The 17,865-nt window shown below is 43.1% G+C and overlaps 2 protein-coding genes across 4 annotated transcripts in view; one reads left to right on the forward strand and one right to left on the reverse strand.

The window, feature by feature from the left end:
• Nucleotides 1-17,753, reverse strand: EAF1 (ELL associated factor 1). The gene is made up of 6 exons (XM_083468565.1): nucleotides 17,534-17,753; nucleotides 12,477-12,571; nucleotides 11,017-11,153; nucleotides 8,018-8,187; nucleotides 4,583-4,801; nucleotides 1-3,536 (listed from the first exon to the last, which is right to left on the reverse strand). Exons 1-6 carry the CDS (start codon nucleotides 17,634-17,636, stop codon nucleotides 3,490-3,492), a joined length of 771 nt encoding a protein of 256 aa, XP_083324691.1. The 5' UTR covers nucleotides 17,637-17,753; the 3' UTR covers nucleotides 1-3,489.
• METTL6 (methyltransferase 6, tRNA N3-cytidine) overlaps nucleotides 17,693-17,865 on the forward strand; it is an 11,242-nt gene continuing 11,069 nt past the window's right edge. For all 3 annotated transcript variants that reach the window (XM_083468535.1, XM_083468537.1, XM_083468538.1), the window contains exon 1: nucleotides 17,693-17,804. The gene's annotated coding sequence lies outside the window, so the exon portion shown is untranslated. The remainder of the gene's footprint in view (nucleotides 17,805-17,865) is intronic.

Raw genomic sequence — 17,865 nt, forward strand, 5'->3', positions numbered from 1 at the left:
CATGGCTGAAGTTCATTTTTTATTTAAATAACACTTTAAAAAGAAAAAAAACCCTACAAAATTTTACAAGGCAGATATATATATATTATTTACATATAAATGTAAACATACTATGTCTAAACTAATGATGCAGATAAATCTGAGGCACAAACTGCATCAAAAATAGTAGATCATACATCTGAGTTCAGTCTCATTCCTATTTTATTCCAGTAACATTTGAAATAGTTCTCAATTCTCTAAATAGTCCTGCCTGCTAACTCAGTTGGCCAACATGTGGCTTATGAGAAGCATTAGGAATCTATTCAATACAACAGCCTTTGTGCACAAGGTGTGGACCATAAAATCTCTGGAAGCCCCTCAGTCTTTCCAGCTTTGGGAGTACAGTCGTTTCAATTCCTTCAGATTACTAGATGCCATTACCAAAGCCTACGCCTTGCAGCGGAATCCATATCTAAGCCAACTCGGCCGCGAGCCCAGCTAAATTGAATCTTTCTTACTTCCATGTGAGTGCACACAGGACTGCAGCCTCAATTTGTTTGCATTTTTATTTTTCTTCTGTTAGTCACAAAGAGGGACAAAAGCTTTGCAAGACACTCTGAAGTACACCCAAGGTTTCATCTCAAGCAGTGGCTGCATATTTTCACGTCTATCTTTCTGCAGGCCACAAACTAGAAACTATCAAAGCAAGGTTCTGCCACATAGCATACTCCACTTCTAGTACCTAAGTTTCTAATTTCTGCAGAAATTGCGGTACATGCACAGTCCTCATTCCAAAAACATATGCTTTTTTCCTGCCCTCTTCCCTCAAATGCATAAGAAAGCCAAACGTGTGAACAGTGTTCATCTTCCTCCTAGTGGATTTAATTTGATTTATAGTTGTGTAACATTTTAAAGCGATGCATCCATCTTCCTCCAAATTACATCACATTTGAAAGATTACAAGAAAGGCAGTCAAAAGAACAACTTGCAACCCAATCCCACCCCTAGTTGTAGCCACAACAAAGGTTATAGCGTCTTTCCACACGAGGCAAGAAGGACAACCCTAGATGGTTCTGCTCTCCTCGTCTCTCAAAATCTCTCCTACCTATTAGCAAAATGATCAGCCTACTGATTCTCACAATAGGGGCTTCCTGCCTTGCTTTGAGAGAATGTTTAGGGACTCGCCTATTCAAAGACGGAAGTGGCTGAATTGGAGATGCAACATTTCTGGAAATTTTGAGGCCCTGGGCAAAAGCAGAAATGGAAGGGGTGTGGAATGACACATACACGATACTTTCCTATCAAACCCAAACTTACTTTACTGCTTTAACAAGATAAAATGTGTCATTTAGAAGGTAGTTAGCATCTAAAATGGTACTGCTTGACACATTTATTAAATTCGAACAGCAATCCTATGCACATTAACTCAAAAGGAAGACCCATTCTTTGAGCAGAGCTTACTCCCAGGTACGCAGCCTCAAAAGTATAAATAGCTTACAGTGCAATCCTACATGATATAGTTCTACTGAGGAGTAAGCCCCACTGAGTTCAATGAGTTGTAGTATCGCCAAGTTAGAACAAGGGTTGCCAGATATGGCAAGCAGCAATTCACAAGGAACCCAAGCCCCAAGTGCTCCTCTGGTGTAGATGGCAACAGCCTCTAGGCACAACTTCAACACAACAGCACCCTCCCCACCTGTGATTTCTAGCAACAGGGATTCAGAAGTATGCTACCTCCAACAATGAAGACAGCCATTGACTACTGGGCACCTGGCTTCTGATAATGCCAAAGCTAAGTCTGAATAAATCTAAAAAGCTTTATACAATTAGTTTTCTGCTTTTCACTGCAACTGTTGTACCATTTGCAAGGCAACTCTTCTGCGCAATGCGTGCCACTTATTAGGAACAAATACACAAAGGATTGTGTCCACTGTTCTCTGTTAAACCACACAGACTGGCAGGTGGAACTTTGGAGAGGCTAAATCCGGTATGCTATGGGTAGTTCTTGTTCTGGGGGATTCTAGGCTTCTCATTTTGAAAAGTTATGGGTCTCAACAATCCAGGAATTTCACCAAATGAGGCAAGTTTCCAACACAAGTATCACTTCTATAAGTAGGAATTAAAGTCCCCCACATGTGTACAGATCTGTTTCGCTATACAGTATGTTCACATAACATAAAGCACTGGATAGGAATGGGATTTCCTTAAAATCTCAATATCAAGTTTATGTGCACAGATTTTTCCCCCTTCTAATTTTCATCTTGCTCTTTAATCTTGATGGGGTTAGGTTCCCCCACCCCTGTGCCCGTCTTGCTAAAAATGCCAACAATTCTTGCCCATTATATGCATTATTATATGTATATTCACTCCAGATTTCCTAAGGCAAGCAGCACATAAACAAGTACATACAATGATGCATATAACCATATGAAATACATATGCATTAATTTACTTGTAAAATTATAAGTATACTGAAGCATAGAGATTGATGCTTTTATGTACATCATACTTTGATACACCTTTTTGGGGGCATATTATTAGTTGGGCTTGGCTTGGGCGTAAGTGGGTGCTCAAGGCAAGAGGCAGTCCAAGACGAGCAAAACTGAATGGGGTTGGAACTGCCCAAATCAGTGTATAAAACCATTCAAAAACATTCCTTCATTCTTAGCGCTGAGTGGTGTGGGTTTCTACAGTGCATACTGGTCAGCAGACCTATGTGTGATGGGGCACAGGTATGTGGAATTTCTTACATGGAAGTAATAAAAGGCATAGTTAGGTTTCCTATTTGTACAGTTGCAAAAACTTAATTGGCATACGATCTCTCAGCAGTAGTAAGAAAGCCTTACAAGCGAGTCCACAAGTTATTAGCCTATGCATAGTTCTACTAAAAACTCTGCCTACACATACCTCTATCAATCACTTGTGTCATACTGAGAATCTCAAAAGGAAAAAAACAAAGAAAAAACATCCCAGTTCTTTAAATTCCCTTGCCTGGGTGAAATTTGTATTCATCACAGGTGACAAGACTACTGACAATTAACGCCTGCCTTAATGCTATTTGACATCTTTGCATACAAATGCTTGAAATTTGTACTCCACTTCCTATTTTGTTTTTAAAATGGTAAACCTGAGTTACATCTACCCCAGAGACAGCTTTTGCTTTATCTTATTGGGGTACACAGCCTTTCCTAACAGCAAGAATCATACTGGAGTACACCAAAATTACAGAGCGTCAGCATGTTAAGAGCACAGGTCACTGAATTAAGACTGGTATATTCACATCCATTAAAAAACTTTCAAAAAGATATACACAACATACACAATTTATACATAAGTAAACAGAGTATAAGCCTTGCTTCAGGAATATTTGTTGCCCCCTTCACCTTCACCTTCAAATGCCACATACAGCTGTGTCCTGTGAGCCGGCTTCTATACTTGCATCATTCTTACTCCTCAGGAGATTTACATCTTCACGTATTTGCAACAGAAAACCAATGGAGAAACCTCATTCTAATCATCACTGTCACTTCCAGATTCACTCAACTGCAAGTCATTTCCTGTATTTAAAAAGAGGAAGTTAGAATTACTCGTTGGCTGTGATCTACATTGAAGAATTGCTGTATTTGACCTCAAATACACTGGGGAGAAAAATAGGGCGTTAGGATGAAACACACTTTCTAGATCATAAATATATTTATTTTAATGAAATTTATGTACAGGACTGCCACTGTCGTTGACCTCTGCTCAGCATTCACTGGCTTAAGATTCACTAGGAGTCTGGAGGTGGCAGTGACTCATCTGCCCTGCAAACTGGTAGCTTTCAATCTACTTGACTATTGGCTTCATGTAGCGTTTAACATTTAAAAAAGAATAAGCTCATCGCAGACTTGGTCCAGCAGATGACAGACTGGAACAGCAGCACCCATTTTCTGCAGCAATTGCTGGCACCAGTTTCATTCACAGCTGGAAGAATTTAGACCGAGTCTGCTTTGTGTTCATATGAGGCCAAGTTGCGAAATCATATCACTATTTGCAGAGAGGGGCCATGAAATCTATGTTAATTCTTAGTTATTATTAAGCATTTCCTTATTTATATTTTTAAAGCAGCACTTGGGCACCATAAAAGAGGCAGGAAGTAGTCTGGTTATTTCTATCCACTCACACCCCTAATATGCAGCTCAGTAAAGTCAATGGGTTGCTAGGGGACTTCTGAACTAAGCCTCTTTACAATGTGAATGAATGAAACAGAAACAAACCTGATTTTGTTAAACCCCAAAGACCTCCATCTGTGTAGACCATGCTTGACCACTTGCTGAATGATCTGTATTCAACTGTGGGCTAAATACAGACCCATACATATTAACTGAACCAGACACCATCTTTTATTTAAAAAACAGAAATGCTAGCTTCAGGAGAGAGCAATTTAAAAAGAAGGAAATTATGAGAAAGGAAAGGACTGGGTACCACATCCCCTTCTCTCTCAAAGCCGCTTTTAAAAGCCAGCACTGCGTCTCAAGTTACACACCTGTGTATCTAATGTGTATTTAGACCCTTAGAAAGTGCATGTGCTGTAATAAATACATGCAGAAGACAAGAAACTTACTGAGCGTGCTCATGAGCTGATTGCTTCCTTGTGGCCTGCTGGTTCCGTTGGCAACAGAGTTCTTGTTGTTACCCGGCTGGGAAGGGGAAGGGTGTGCAGCGTCATCCCCATCGCTGCTCGAGGTTTCATCATCGCTCCCAGAAGAGCTCTCTGAATCCGACGAGCTGCTTCCGCTGCTGCTACTCATCTGCTCAATTATTTCAACCTCGGCTCTCAACTCTGGAACAAAGGAACGTTTGCAAGGAGGTCAAGAAAGGATTCCACAGGCCGTTGACACAGACAGCCAAACCAAACCAAACCAAACCAAACCAAACCAAACCAAACCAAACCAAACCAAACCAAACCATAGCAGAACGTTGAGATCTGCCCCCCAAAATCTAAAAGCATCTTAGATGTCGTGAAGATCTTGGTGCAGAATGTGGCTGCCAGCATTTTGCCTTGCACCGAAGGACTTGCACATGTCACAACCGTTATTTCAGCAGTACGTTTGCTGCTTATTTGCTTCCAGGCCCAATTTTAGATGTTTATCTTACCTTTAAGCCCTTAAGAACCAAATACCTGAGGGAGTGCCTCTTCCCAGCTCCTGTCTGAAGATTTTCTGTAAAGGCCTTTCTCCAAATACTGACTTTAGCAGAGATATGGTATGAGTTAACAGAGAGCCTTTTCTGTGGTGACTCCCTGACTCTGGAATGCCCTCCCTAAACAGACATTGCATTTTTTTCAGCACAATGCTAGCTGTTTCCTGTTTGCCCATGCACTTTTGATGACATGTATACGCAGATGTCCAAGTGAACCGCATGAGGCTTACTCTCAGGTAAGAGAGGCTAAGATCATTTGGATTCCTTCCAGTCGGGATTCATGGGACAGAAACTGCCTTGGTCGCACTGGTTGATGATCTCCGGCAGGCTAGCGACAAAGGTGAGAGCTGTTTCCTAGTTTTGCTGGATCTCTCAGTGGATTTTGATACCATCGACCATAACATCCTTCTGGACTGTCTAGAGGGGGTGGGAAATGGGGACACTGTCATACAGTGGTTCCGCTCCTTCCTCCTGGGCCATGTTCAGAAAGTGGGGGCGGGGGGAAATGAGTGTTCAGACCCCTGGGCTCTCACTTATGGGGTGCCTTAGGGTTCTGTCCTCTCCCCCATGCTTTCCAACATCTACACGCAGCTACTAGGAGAGATCATCAGGGGGTTTGGGCTGGGTGTTCATCAGTACACGGATGATACCCAGCTCTACCTCTCTCTCAAATCAGAACCAGTGAAGGCGGTGAAGGTCCTGTGTGTCTGGAGTCCTGTGTGTCTGGAGGTGGTTGGAGGATGGATGGCAGCTAACAGATTGAGGTTGAATCCTGACAAGACAGAAGTACTGTTTTTGAGGGACAGGAGGCGGGCAGGTGTGGAGGACTCCCTGGTCCTGAATGGGGTAACTGTGCCCCTGAAGGACCAGGTGCGCAGCCTGGGAGTCATTTTGTACTCACAGCTGTCCATGGAGGCGCGGGTCAATTCTGTGTCCAGGGCAGCTGTTTACTAGCTCTATCTGGTACGCGGGCTGAGACCCTATCTGCCCGCGGACTGTCTCGCCAGAGTGGTGCATGCTCTAGTTATCTCTCGCTTGGACTACTGCAATGCACCTTTGAAGGTGCCCAGGAAACTACAATTAATCCAGAATGCAGCAGCTAGACTGGTGACTGGGAGCGGCCACCAAGACCACGTAACACCGGTCTTGAAAGACCTACATTGGCTCTCAGTAAGTTTCCGAGCACAATTCAAAGTGTTGGTGCTGACCTTTAAAGCCCTAAACGGCCTCGGTCCAGTATACCTGAAGGAGCGTCTCCACCTCCATCGTTCTGCCCGAGGGCCTTCTGGCGGTTCTCTCGCTGCGAGAAGCCAAGTTACAGGGAACCAGGCAGAGGGCCTTCTCGGTAGTGGCACCCACCCTGTGGAACGCCTTCCCATCAGATGTCAAAGAGAAGAACAACTACAAGACTTTTAGAAGACACCTGAAGGCAGCCCTGTTTAGGGAAGCTTTTAATGTTTAACAGACCACTGTATTTTAATATTTTGTTGGAAGCCGCCCAGAGTGGCTGGGGAAACCCAGCCAGATGGGCGGGGTATAAATAATAAATTATTGTTATTACTATTATTGTAAGATTGCTGCCTTTAGGATTACTGCCTTAGTCATAATGTTTAATTAACCTGCTTGTGCTGTAAATTGTTTATACAAATCTTATTTATTAGCTTTATTTTTGTATTTATGTATACATGTAAAGGTTTTATTTACACCTTTGCACACTACCTTGGAATCTTTTTAATGAAGAACAGTTAACAAAAAAATGTAGGGATATACCAGAATATGGTAGTCTGCCAACCACTGATTAGAAAAAATATATTAGAAAAGAAATGTATTACACATGATAGCTCTTTCCCTTTACTGCAAAAAGATGGACTAGGCAAGTATTTCTACAGGATTCTAACAGATCTGTCGACTACTTACCTAATTGTTTTACTCTGACAAATACTCCAGTGTATCAGGGAATTTGAATTCTTATGTAATGGGGAGTCTAAAATAGGATTATATACTTTTTCCACTGTCTGCAGTTCAAATAAGAGTGAACTGCATTTTGTTTTGCTCTGAGCACTTAAACTGGCTTACTAAGAAGGGCTTGTCTTTGGAAATGCCAATTGACCCGAAATACTAATGAGACTTAGATTTTACCATGGCCTGGCCACTAGTTTCACACTGACAATATTTGTTCCTAGATAGGCAAATCAGTAACAGAAGCTTCATTGCGCAGCTAGATATTTTGGGTGAAACCAATACAATAAATTAGCATTTTTATTTGTTTTTTTTAAACCTCTGAAATATAGGTGATGTATCATGACAACAGCATAAAATTTTATTTGGAAGGCTACTATTTAGGGGCAAACATACAGCGATCGTTTTATTGTCAATATTCTACCAAGCTTTTGAGTTTTGCAAGACTTTTTATACCTTCTTTCAGACACAACTGAAGTTCAGTGCCTTTTCAACTTTTTGCAGAATTAACTTTACACGAAGCGTATTTTAAAAAGGTAGATGATCATTTTTAAACCAGTGCAGAACATGTAACCCAATTATTCTCTCGACAAGCAGAAGAGAAATCACTGGACCCACCTTCACCTACTTTATGCAAGGACTTCAAAGTTCTGTAGACTAAGAAATGCAACTTTGGCCTCCCCAATTTGGAGCGAGGCCCCCTGCCGCCAATTTTTAGCTAAAAAGAAATTGCTGCGGTAAGGTCTACTGTGGATGCTGCCACATTATTCAGATTGAGAAACAAATCAATTTCCACAAATCTGTCTGAAATGGGACACAAAGAATAAGGAAAACTGGATTCACAGCAAATCCATTGAGAATTCTCAAGTATTTTTACCGTGAAGTTACAAAACCATACCTCTCTTAATGTCATCCAGCTGAGGCTCTGGGGAAGGATTGTCTTTCAGTGGGGAGGTCTTGGGACCGGCTGCTGGTTTTGTAGGAGCTCTGAACTGGGTAGAAGAAGGTTGTGAGGCTCGGGCCGATTGCTGTTCTATCCGCGCCTGAATTTTGCTGCTGCCTTCAGCTCTGAAACAGGATTTTGAGCACACAGATACAATGACACCTCAAACACCAACACCTATGCATCTTCTCAACTCCCTCTCTCCCCCTCACCCTCTTCCAAAATGTCTGAAAAACCCCAAATTCTATCAGGATTGTGTAAAATCAGTAACTGTACGATCCAAGCAAATTTAAGACCTGTATATATGTCAGCACTTTCGGGGAGAGAATGAGACCTAAGCACTTGCTCAAATCTACCAAGGAAATAAATGGTCCTTTAAAAAGTGAAGAAACAAAACGAAACACTGTCCGGATGTAACATTTGCATCTACTAATTTCTAAAGGCCCCCCTATCTACAGAATGGACCAAATTCAAATACCGTATTTTTTGCACCATAACACTCACTATTTTCCTCCTAGAAAGTAAGGGGAAATGTCTGTGCGTGTTATGGAGGAAATGCCTACGGGTGGCATGCCTACGGATTTTCCTCCTCTAAAAACTATGTGCGTGTTATGGTCGGGTGCGTGTTATAGAGCGAAAAATACGGTATGTAGCAATAGCAAATGACATGGCTCTTTTTTAGACTGTACCACTTTGAGGATTGTATATATCACAGGTAGGCAACTTGCAGCCCACGCTTCATTTTTTAAAAATTGACTTAAGAAAATCATACAGACAGCAAAACAAAGAAGCCTAAATTAACGTTGCCTTCTACCGATAAGAAATAATAATAACTATTACAATAATGAAAATATTACAAATACATTTACTACCCCTTTTGAACTTCTATTCTGGTTACAATATATTACTACTCTATAAGAATCTATTATATCCTTTGCTGTCCCATATTTTATTTCCCAAATTCAACCTAACCCTCTCCCCCCCCCTACTGCTTCCCTTCACCTGTGTGAGATCTTCCCATCCTAACCTTTTTTTCTAGTTGCTTTAATAAAATAGAATAACATGAAAACTGTTAAATTATAATGACTTCTTTTGTCCTTACACGCTTAACAATTGCCTATTAAGAGTTCTGCTTTAACACCATATTTCTTCATGTATTCCCCTATGCATTCCCATTCTGTATAGAATTTTTGATTGGAGCAGCCCCTGACTGCTGCAGTCATTTTTGCCATCTCGGCAAACTCACAAATCTTAACTTGCCATTCAGTCATTTGTGGTACTTTTTCTGTTTTCCAAAATTTTGCCCTAAGTATTCTTGCGCCTGCGGTTATATACAAAAATATATTCCATTTGTCCTTGGGTATGTTGTTTGTTAATAAACTCAATAAATACGGCACTGGTTTTTTTAAAAAATAGAGCTCCAGCCCACACTTCATTTTCTGTAGCCCTCAACACCTGAAGCTGATCAATTCCCGTATCTGATCAGAGTTCCTCCCTCATTGTTCTTTTCTTGGCTTTTGAAGTGTGCGCCCTACCTTCTACAGTATTTCATTTCAGAACAAAGCTGCAGGTTTTTTTAATTGATTATTAAAAATTGATTTTAAAAAACCCATTTTCCCTGGTTGTGCGCCTTGGGGAAAATAGCTTTTTCCATGGCTGTCTATTAATTGGTAGGCTTCTGCCATGTGTGTGTGTGTCACACTAAAGTAAGAAAGGAATTACTTTCATTTGTTTTCCAGAACAGTACAGTGGTACGTCGGGTTACATACTCTTCAGGTTACATACGCTTCAGGTTATACACTCTGCTAACCCAGAAATAGTGCTTCAGGTTAAGCACTTTGCTTCAGGATGAGAACAGAAATCGTGCTCCGGCGGTTCGGGAGCAGCGGGAGGCCCCATTAGCTAAAGTGGTGCTTCAGGTTAAGAACAGTTTCAGGTTAAGAACGGACCTCTGGAACGAATTAAGTTCTTAACCCGAGGTACCACTGTAACTGCATTGGCTCTCATATGGACTATACATTTAAAGCAGTATCATACCACTTCAAAGTCAAAGCTTTCCTCAAAGAATCCTAGTTTGTTAAGAGTGCTGATGGATGTTAGACCCCTATTCCCCTCACACAGCTACAGTTCCCAGAGTGGTTTCACAGTCAATCGATCTTCCCAGGAAACCCTTGAGAGCTGTACCTCCGTGAGGAGAATAGGGGTCTCCTAACAACAACTAACAACTCGGAGAATTGATGCTTTTGAATTCTGGTGCTGGAGGAGACTCTTGAGAGTCCCATGGACTGCAAGAAGACCAAACCTATCCATTCTGAAGGAAATCAGCCCTGAGTGCTCACTGGAAGGACAGATCCTGAAGCTGAGGCTCCAATACTTTGGCCACCTCATGAGAAGAGAAGACTCCCTGGAAAAGACCCTGATGTTGGGAAAGATGGAGGGCACAAGGAGAAGGGGACGACAGAGGAAGAGATGGTTGGACAGTGTTCTCGAAGCTACCAGCATGAGTTTGACCAAACTGCGGGAGGCAGTGGAAGACAGGAGGGCCTGGCGTGCTCTGGTCCATGGGGTCATGAAGAGTCGGACACGACTAAACGACTAAACAACAACAACAACTCGGAGCACCCTTAACAAACTGCCTACCTCTAGAGCAGAGGAGTATTTTCCAGGTTTAAAATTTCCTTGTACATGTCAGAAACCAGGGTTCTTGCCTTCTCTCTGAGATGCTGGTGTTCTATTTTATTTATATATGCATTTTATTTATATACCACTAAATAACAAACAAGCACCATGTATATACTGTAATATATACTCATCAATATATTATGTTAAAAAAAGAAAAGAAATCATAGCCAAGGGTTTGAAATATGCCACCTGCAGTGTGAGATAGGGCTATGCTGTGTGTTGTTTTCTCCAAATTAGAAGCGGCCCTGTGGGTTTGTGCCAACCATTTTTACCTTGTCTTCTTGACTTGAATGCTGCTGCTTAGCTTTTCAAGCACATATTCCCCAGTATCGTGATTGATAATAAGTACGCAGTCCTTCTGGTATGGTCTTTTATTTCCTTTGAACACCGTCATTGGAGGAGTAGAACCCTGGTTGTCAAGAAAAGCAGAGATTACCCTGAAGTCCGAACAAGTGCACAAGCTCATGCCAAGAAAAACTGACTCCTTAACTAAAATGCCCTATCTAGTCACTCATCTTCAAGGCTGCATTTGGATGCTTTAATAGGCTACCTCTGAATACGTGGTTACTGAACTGCACTCCAACAGTTTGCCTTTACAGTGGTACCTCGGGTTAAGTACTTAATTCGTTCCGGAGGTCCGTTCTTAACCTGAAACTGTTCTTAACCTGAAGCAGCACTTTAGCTAATGAGGCCTCCTGCTGCTGTCGTGCCGCCAGAGCCCGATTTCTGTTCTTATCCTGAAGCAAAGTTCTTAACCTGAAGTACTATTTCTGGGTTAGCGGAGTCTGTAACCTGAAGCGTATGTAACCCAAGGTACCACTGTATAGATGTAAGGAAAAACAAATGCCTGCATATTTAACATCTCCCTCTTTATGCTTCTTTGCAAAATGTGCAGTCTTGCAGATTTTTTGTTTTAGGCTTCAGGATACTTCTTGGTAGTACAGTAAGGAGTCAAAGAGAAAATAGAGCTCTAGCAATGCCTATAGGTAGAACTATCACCTGAAGCAATTCATATATAAGATCAGTATATCCTTTATATCCAGTGGTGATCTGCATTTTTAAAGGCAATGACCTAAGTACATACAGTGGTACCTCAGGTTACATACGCTTCAGGTTATAGACTCCGCTAACCCAGAAATATTACCTTGGGTTAAGAACTTTGCTTCAGGATGAGAACAGAAATCATGCAGCGGTGGCAGCGGGAGGCCCCATTAGCTAAAGTGGTACCTCAGGTTAAGGACAGTTTCAGGTTAAGAACAGACCTCCAGAACGAATTAAGTTCTTAACCCGAGGTACCACTGTATATGTAAAAGAACCTTCTATAAAACTCAGTCAGAAGAGACTGTCAAATGCAGGTTCCAGGCATACGCTGAAGTTTACCTAGAACTAAAATAATAAACATAGGCTATGAAAGAAGGGGTCCACAATTGTAGAACTAAAATCTAAATAGAAAGAGGCTACCTGGGGAGGGTAATAGAAATGTGCGCGAGCACACACACAAAATTTTAGAATAGATATATACTCACATCCCAGACACACTACATTATTGGTGTTAGATAAGGCAACACAGAACAGGTAAAGTTAGCATCTTCTATTAAATCACTACTAGCTGTTACCAGGTTCTTTTGAAAAACGCATACAGTCTTCTTCTTCACCACAAATTCAATAGTTCAGAGCAAAAAAGCATAGCTGGGGGAAGGAGGAGCAAAAATGGGACACAGAGTAAACTTACTGGGATGTGTGGTAATGTAATTGTGACTTCGTCTCCTTTGCCAACTTGAAGCTCCCCTTCACAAGATGTATCAATAGATGCTGGTTTGAAGTCATCTAGAGAGAACAATAGTAAGTATTAAATATCTATTGGGCTTTAAAGGTTCCTGATTAACATCCATCTGGGACAAATTCACTCCCTCTTTGCTATTACCGATGAAATGTATTATTGTGGTGGATATAAAGGGAATAAGGGAACCATGAAGTTTAGCTTAAAAGCTTTAGAAAACCCCAACAGTTACTGCATCAGAATATTTTATGTTGTTAAAAGCTTCCCCCCTGCCCCAGTCATTTTGCATAATCTACAAAGCTCCCTTTTGCTGGTGCCCCAAGAAACTTTTAATTCTCCACCCACCCAGCAGCAAATAATCATGCTGTAACACACTTTTAAATAAACCTTCCAAACTTCAAAAGTAGCTTTTCAAGCATCCTGTCTGCTGTTAAAGAAATAAAATAGCCCTGGCTGTTTTATAGTCCCTGCCTCTTGTCTCTTTCAACAGTAATGTGATATGCTAGGAAGCTTCAATTACTTAATTTATTCACGTCAAAAAAGTTGCTACTGTAACAGAACCAGTAAAAAAAGTGGGGGAATAGCACGACCTACTTAACTTTGGGCAACCAACAAGTGGTCCCAACCAAGCAACCAAATGATAACCTGCAGCATGTTTCAGGGCTGGAAAAAGATGTATCCATTATCAATCTCTGCATTATTTTGGAAACGCTGTTAAAAACCTGCTAGCAAGATTCCTCTGGCTATGAAAAATACAGTGGTGCCTCGCAAGACGAAAAGAATCCGTTCTGTGATTCTCTTCGTCTAGCGGTTTTTTCGTCTTGCGAAGCAAGCCCATTGACGGATTAGCGGATTAGCGCTATTAGCGGCTTTTAGCGGCTTATCTGCTGATCGGATCAGCTGATAAGTGGCTTAGCAAAAGGGGGGGGGGAGGAAAAAAAACCAGCAGGAACTCGCAAGACATTGTCGTCTTGCGAAGCAAGCCCATAGGAGATTCGTTTTGCGAAGCACCTCCAAAACGGAAAACTCTTTCGTCTAGCGAGTTTTCCGTCTTGCGAGGCATTCGTCTTGCGGGGCACCACTGTAGTATTTTTTAACTGACAAAGGCTCTGTGCTTTTTAACATCTGCTTGTAGGGTTCCCAACTTAAATAAAAGGCAAAGGCCTGGCCTGTACCTCTATCTATCACAGCTTGATGTGCAGAAATCACCAGCTGAAGCATTTCACGGTATGGAAAAAACGCGATGCCCTGATCTTTGCAACCAACTGTTAACAGCAGAAAGAGTTGGCAACCCCTGGTTGCTCACTGTGCCTCCTATTAAGGACACATACCCTATTGTCTGCAGAAATAGCTGGCAACCCTCCCAAGCATTCATCATGGGGCACAGAGGAGAGTAAATAGGCTTTGACCACAGGCAATTGGCCCAATCTGAATCTGTCCCCGATTGTGCACAGAAAGGGTTGCCAGCTTCTTAACTTGCTCCTGTCTCGGCCCATTTAACAATTGTTTGATTCCATAGGAATTAGTCAGGGATTGTGTTCAGTTTCCCTCCTGATGTCTGCATCTCAAACTCTGAAGGAACGGTTATAGGAAGGGTTTGTGTTGTAGCCATGCTATGGCCAACAAACAATATGTGTAAAAAGAGTAAGAAAGACAGTTAACTCTGCCCCCCAACAAGAAGTAGGGGTTGTCCCTGTGACCATGGGCGTAACCAGGATATATGTTTTGGGGGGACAGGACACCCACCTGTCATCAACTTCTGTCTAACTCTGTCTAGCAGTGTTTCCCCAAATTGGGTCTCCAGCAGTTTTTGGACCACAACTCCCATCATCCCTAGCTAGCAGGACCAGTGGTCAGGGATGGTGGGAATTGTAGTTCAAAAACAGCAGGAGGCCCAAGTTTGGGAAACACTAGTCTAGCAGCTTTGGAACGAAATGTCTCAACAACAGTTGTTGCAAATCACTTTCTTTTGACCCCACGTGCTCTAAGAAAAAGCTGTCAAAATCCTTCTACAATTTCTACTTTTAGTTAAGAATTTTTATTTATTTCCTGGATGCCTGTGACCCTAACACACACACATACAGAAATTTAGCAGGTGAGTATTTCTCCTGCAACTGCAGCTCCTTAATATTGATAATACTAAGAATAATTTTGTTATTTATACTCTGACCATCTGGCTGGGTTTCCCCAGTCACTCTGGGCGGCTAACAGCATATATAGTAAAACATAGTAAAACATCAAACATTAAAAACTTCCCAATACAGCCTTCAGATGTCTTCTAAAAGTTATGTACCATAGTTCCCAATGGAAAAAAAAGCTTCTCTTGCTGCTTTTCTTGCTGAGCAGCTGCTCTTAAGGGCACCAGAAGACCCGGACCAGTTAAGAAACAGAACAGAAATACTGACAACTGAAAACAGGGAGAGGGAGGAGAAGATGCTGCTTTTCTGAACTCTCAAAAGCACTTTATGGTGCAATCCTGTGCATGCCTAGTACAGTGGTACCTCTGGATGCGAACGGGATCCGTTACGGACCCCCGTTCGCATCCTGAAGTGAACACAACCCGCATCTGCGTGGGTCGCGTTTCACCGCTTCTGTGCATGCGCGTGACGTCATTTTGAGCGTCTGCGCATGCGGCGAAACCCAGAAGGAATGCGCTCCGTTACTTCCGGGTTGCCGTGGAGTGCAACTCAAACGCGCCCAACCCGAAGTGCATTCAACTCAAGGTATGACTGTACTGAGAAGGTCAACCCCACCAAATTCAGTGGATTATTTATATTATTGTTGTTGTTGTTGGGACGACCCCACCAAATTCAGTGCATTGTTCTTGTTGTTATTTTTATTACTACTACTACTACTACTACTACTACTACTACTACTACCACCACCTTTAAATGCCCTCCCTTCAGATGTCAAGGAAACAACTATCTGACTTCTTAGAAGACAGCCGAAAGCAACCCTGTTTGGGGACGTTTTCAAGGATGGATGTTTCTATTACATTTTTAGATATGTTGCAAGCCGCCCAGAGTGGCTGTGGAAATGCAATATAAATAACAAAATTATTAATAATTATTATAATAATTATTATTATCAGTATACCGAGGGCCGGATTTAGGTTTGATGAGGCCCTAAGCTACTGACGGTAATGGGGCCCTTTATATATCCAGCTGTCAACAATAAATTGTCACTGTTTTTTTGTGTTGAATACATGCGATGTGGTAATTTATGGACCTAATAGATATCTTTAAAGCCCTTTGTGGCCTAGGACCCACATACCTACGGGACGGCCTCTCCTGGTATACCCCACAGAGGACCTTAAGGTCCACAATGACAACACTTTGGAGGTCCCAAGTCGCAAGGTGGTTAGCTTGGTCTCAACAAGGGCCAGGGCCTTTTCAGTACTGGCCCCGACTTGGTGGAACTCTCTGCCACAAGAGACTAGGGCCCTGCGGGACTTGACATCTTTTCGTAGGGCCTGCAAGACATACGTCTGACCCTTATGTTTCCCTCCCCTTATGGTTTTGATCTATGGGCTACTAGTAAAATGAGGCTGCATTTTAAATTGTATTTTAACCCGTATTTTAAATTGGGTTGTTCCCCCCCCTAATTATGTTTTTATTGTAATTTTATTGGTGTTAGCCGCCCTGAGCCTGGCTCTGGCCAGGGAGAGCGGGGTATAAATATTATTATTACAGTCATACCTCGGGTTGAATATGCTTCATGTTGAGCGCATTCGAGTTGCGCTCCACAACAACTCGGAAGTAACAGAGCGTGTTACGTCCGGGTTTCGCTGCTCGTGCATGCGCTCAAAATGACGTCACGCGCTAGCGGCAAAAAGCAACGCGCGCGTGCACAGACGTGCCGTCGCTAGTTACGTTTGCTTCTGGATGCGAACGGGGCTCTGGAACGGATCCCATTCGTATCCCAAGGTACCACTGTATCATCATCATCATCATTAAGCCATTTGCACGTGTTGCCATGCAACCAGTCCATGCAGAATGTGGGGACCCTATATATAGAAATGAGCAAACCAGTGATGTTTTAGGGAGCAGGCGGGGCTCATTACTTACATCACAGGAGAATACACAACACAAAACACAGTTGCTGTATGTAGGTTTTATCTTATATTTTGGAAATTACATCCAGGGTGTTTTTTCCCTTTAAATTTTTTGGGGGCCTGCAAGAGAGAGGAGCCTCAAGCTATAGCTTGTTTAGCTTATACGTAAATCCAGCACTGAGTATACCAGCCTATACCCTCGACCCTCAGCCCCCCTCCACAATTGAGTTGTTTCCCCCCCCTTTAATTAACAGTGTAATCTCACTGTATACAAGTTGTACAAGTGACAATAAAGTATTTCAAATTATGTTTTTATTGTAATTTTATTGGTGTTAGCAGCCCTGAGCCTGGCTGTGGCCGGGGAGGGTGGAGTATAAATAAAAATTATTATTATTATTATTATTATTATTATTATTATTATTAAGCCATTTGCACATGTTACCATGCAACCAGTCCATGCAAAATGTGGGGACCCTATATATAGAAATGAGCAAACCAGTGATGTTTTAGGGAGCAGGCAGGGCTCATTACTTACATCACAGGAGAATACACAACACAAAGCACTGTTGCTGTATGTAGGTTTTATCTTATATTTTGGAAATGTACATGCAGGGTGATTTTTTCCCTTTAAATTTTTGGGGGGCCCGCAAGAGAGTGGGGCCCCAAGCTATAGCTTATTTAACTTATACGTAAATCCGGCACTGGGTATACCGGCCTATACCCTCGACCCTCAGCCCCCTCCACTAGGACGAAGCCCCCCTGGCCCGTCCTGAGAGAAGGAAGGGCTGCCATTCCCCCTCAGGCTCCCGCTCGCTTCCCCCGGAGTGGGCCCCGCTGGCGCTTGCTCGCGAGTAGGCCTCCTTTCCCCCTCAGGAGCCGCTTCCCTCGGGCCCGGGGGGCTGTGGGCGAACCGACCGTCCGTCCGCCCATCCCTCCCCCGCGCCCCCTTACTCACAGCGGATGGTGTGGAAGGAGGCCTTGGGGTGCCTCTCGAAGCTCTCGCCCAGCTGCAGCGGGTGCTCGTCCTTGTCCAGAAGCGGGTTCGCCGAGCCGTTCATGGCCGCCGAGCGAAAAAGCAAACGCGGCGGCTCCTTCGCCGGCAACCACGACGACCAGGCCCGCCCGGGCCCTTGCGCTGCTTCTCCTCCTGCTCTCCCTCTTCCGGGCTGCCAGGCGGCGGCGGCGTGTGACCGGGAAAGCGCTCCGCGCCTGAGGGGAGAGAGAAGGTAGGCCTCAGCCGCCGCTAGGCCCAGCACAGGCCGCGCTCCCTCGTGGCCGCCGAAGTCC

The sequence above is a fragment of the Podarcis liolepis genome (genome assembly GCF_965112155.1).
Source record: "Podarcis liolepis genome assembly, chromosome: 12".
NCBI lineage: Eukaryota > Metazoa > Chordata > Lepidosauria > Squamata > Lacertidae > Podarcis > Podarcis liolepis.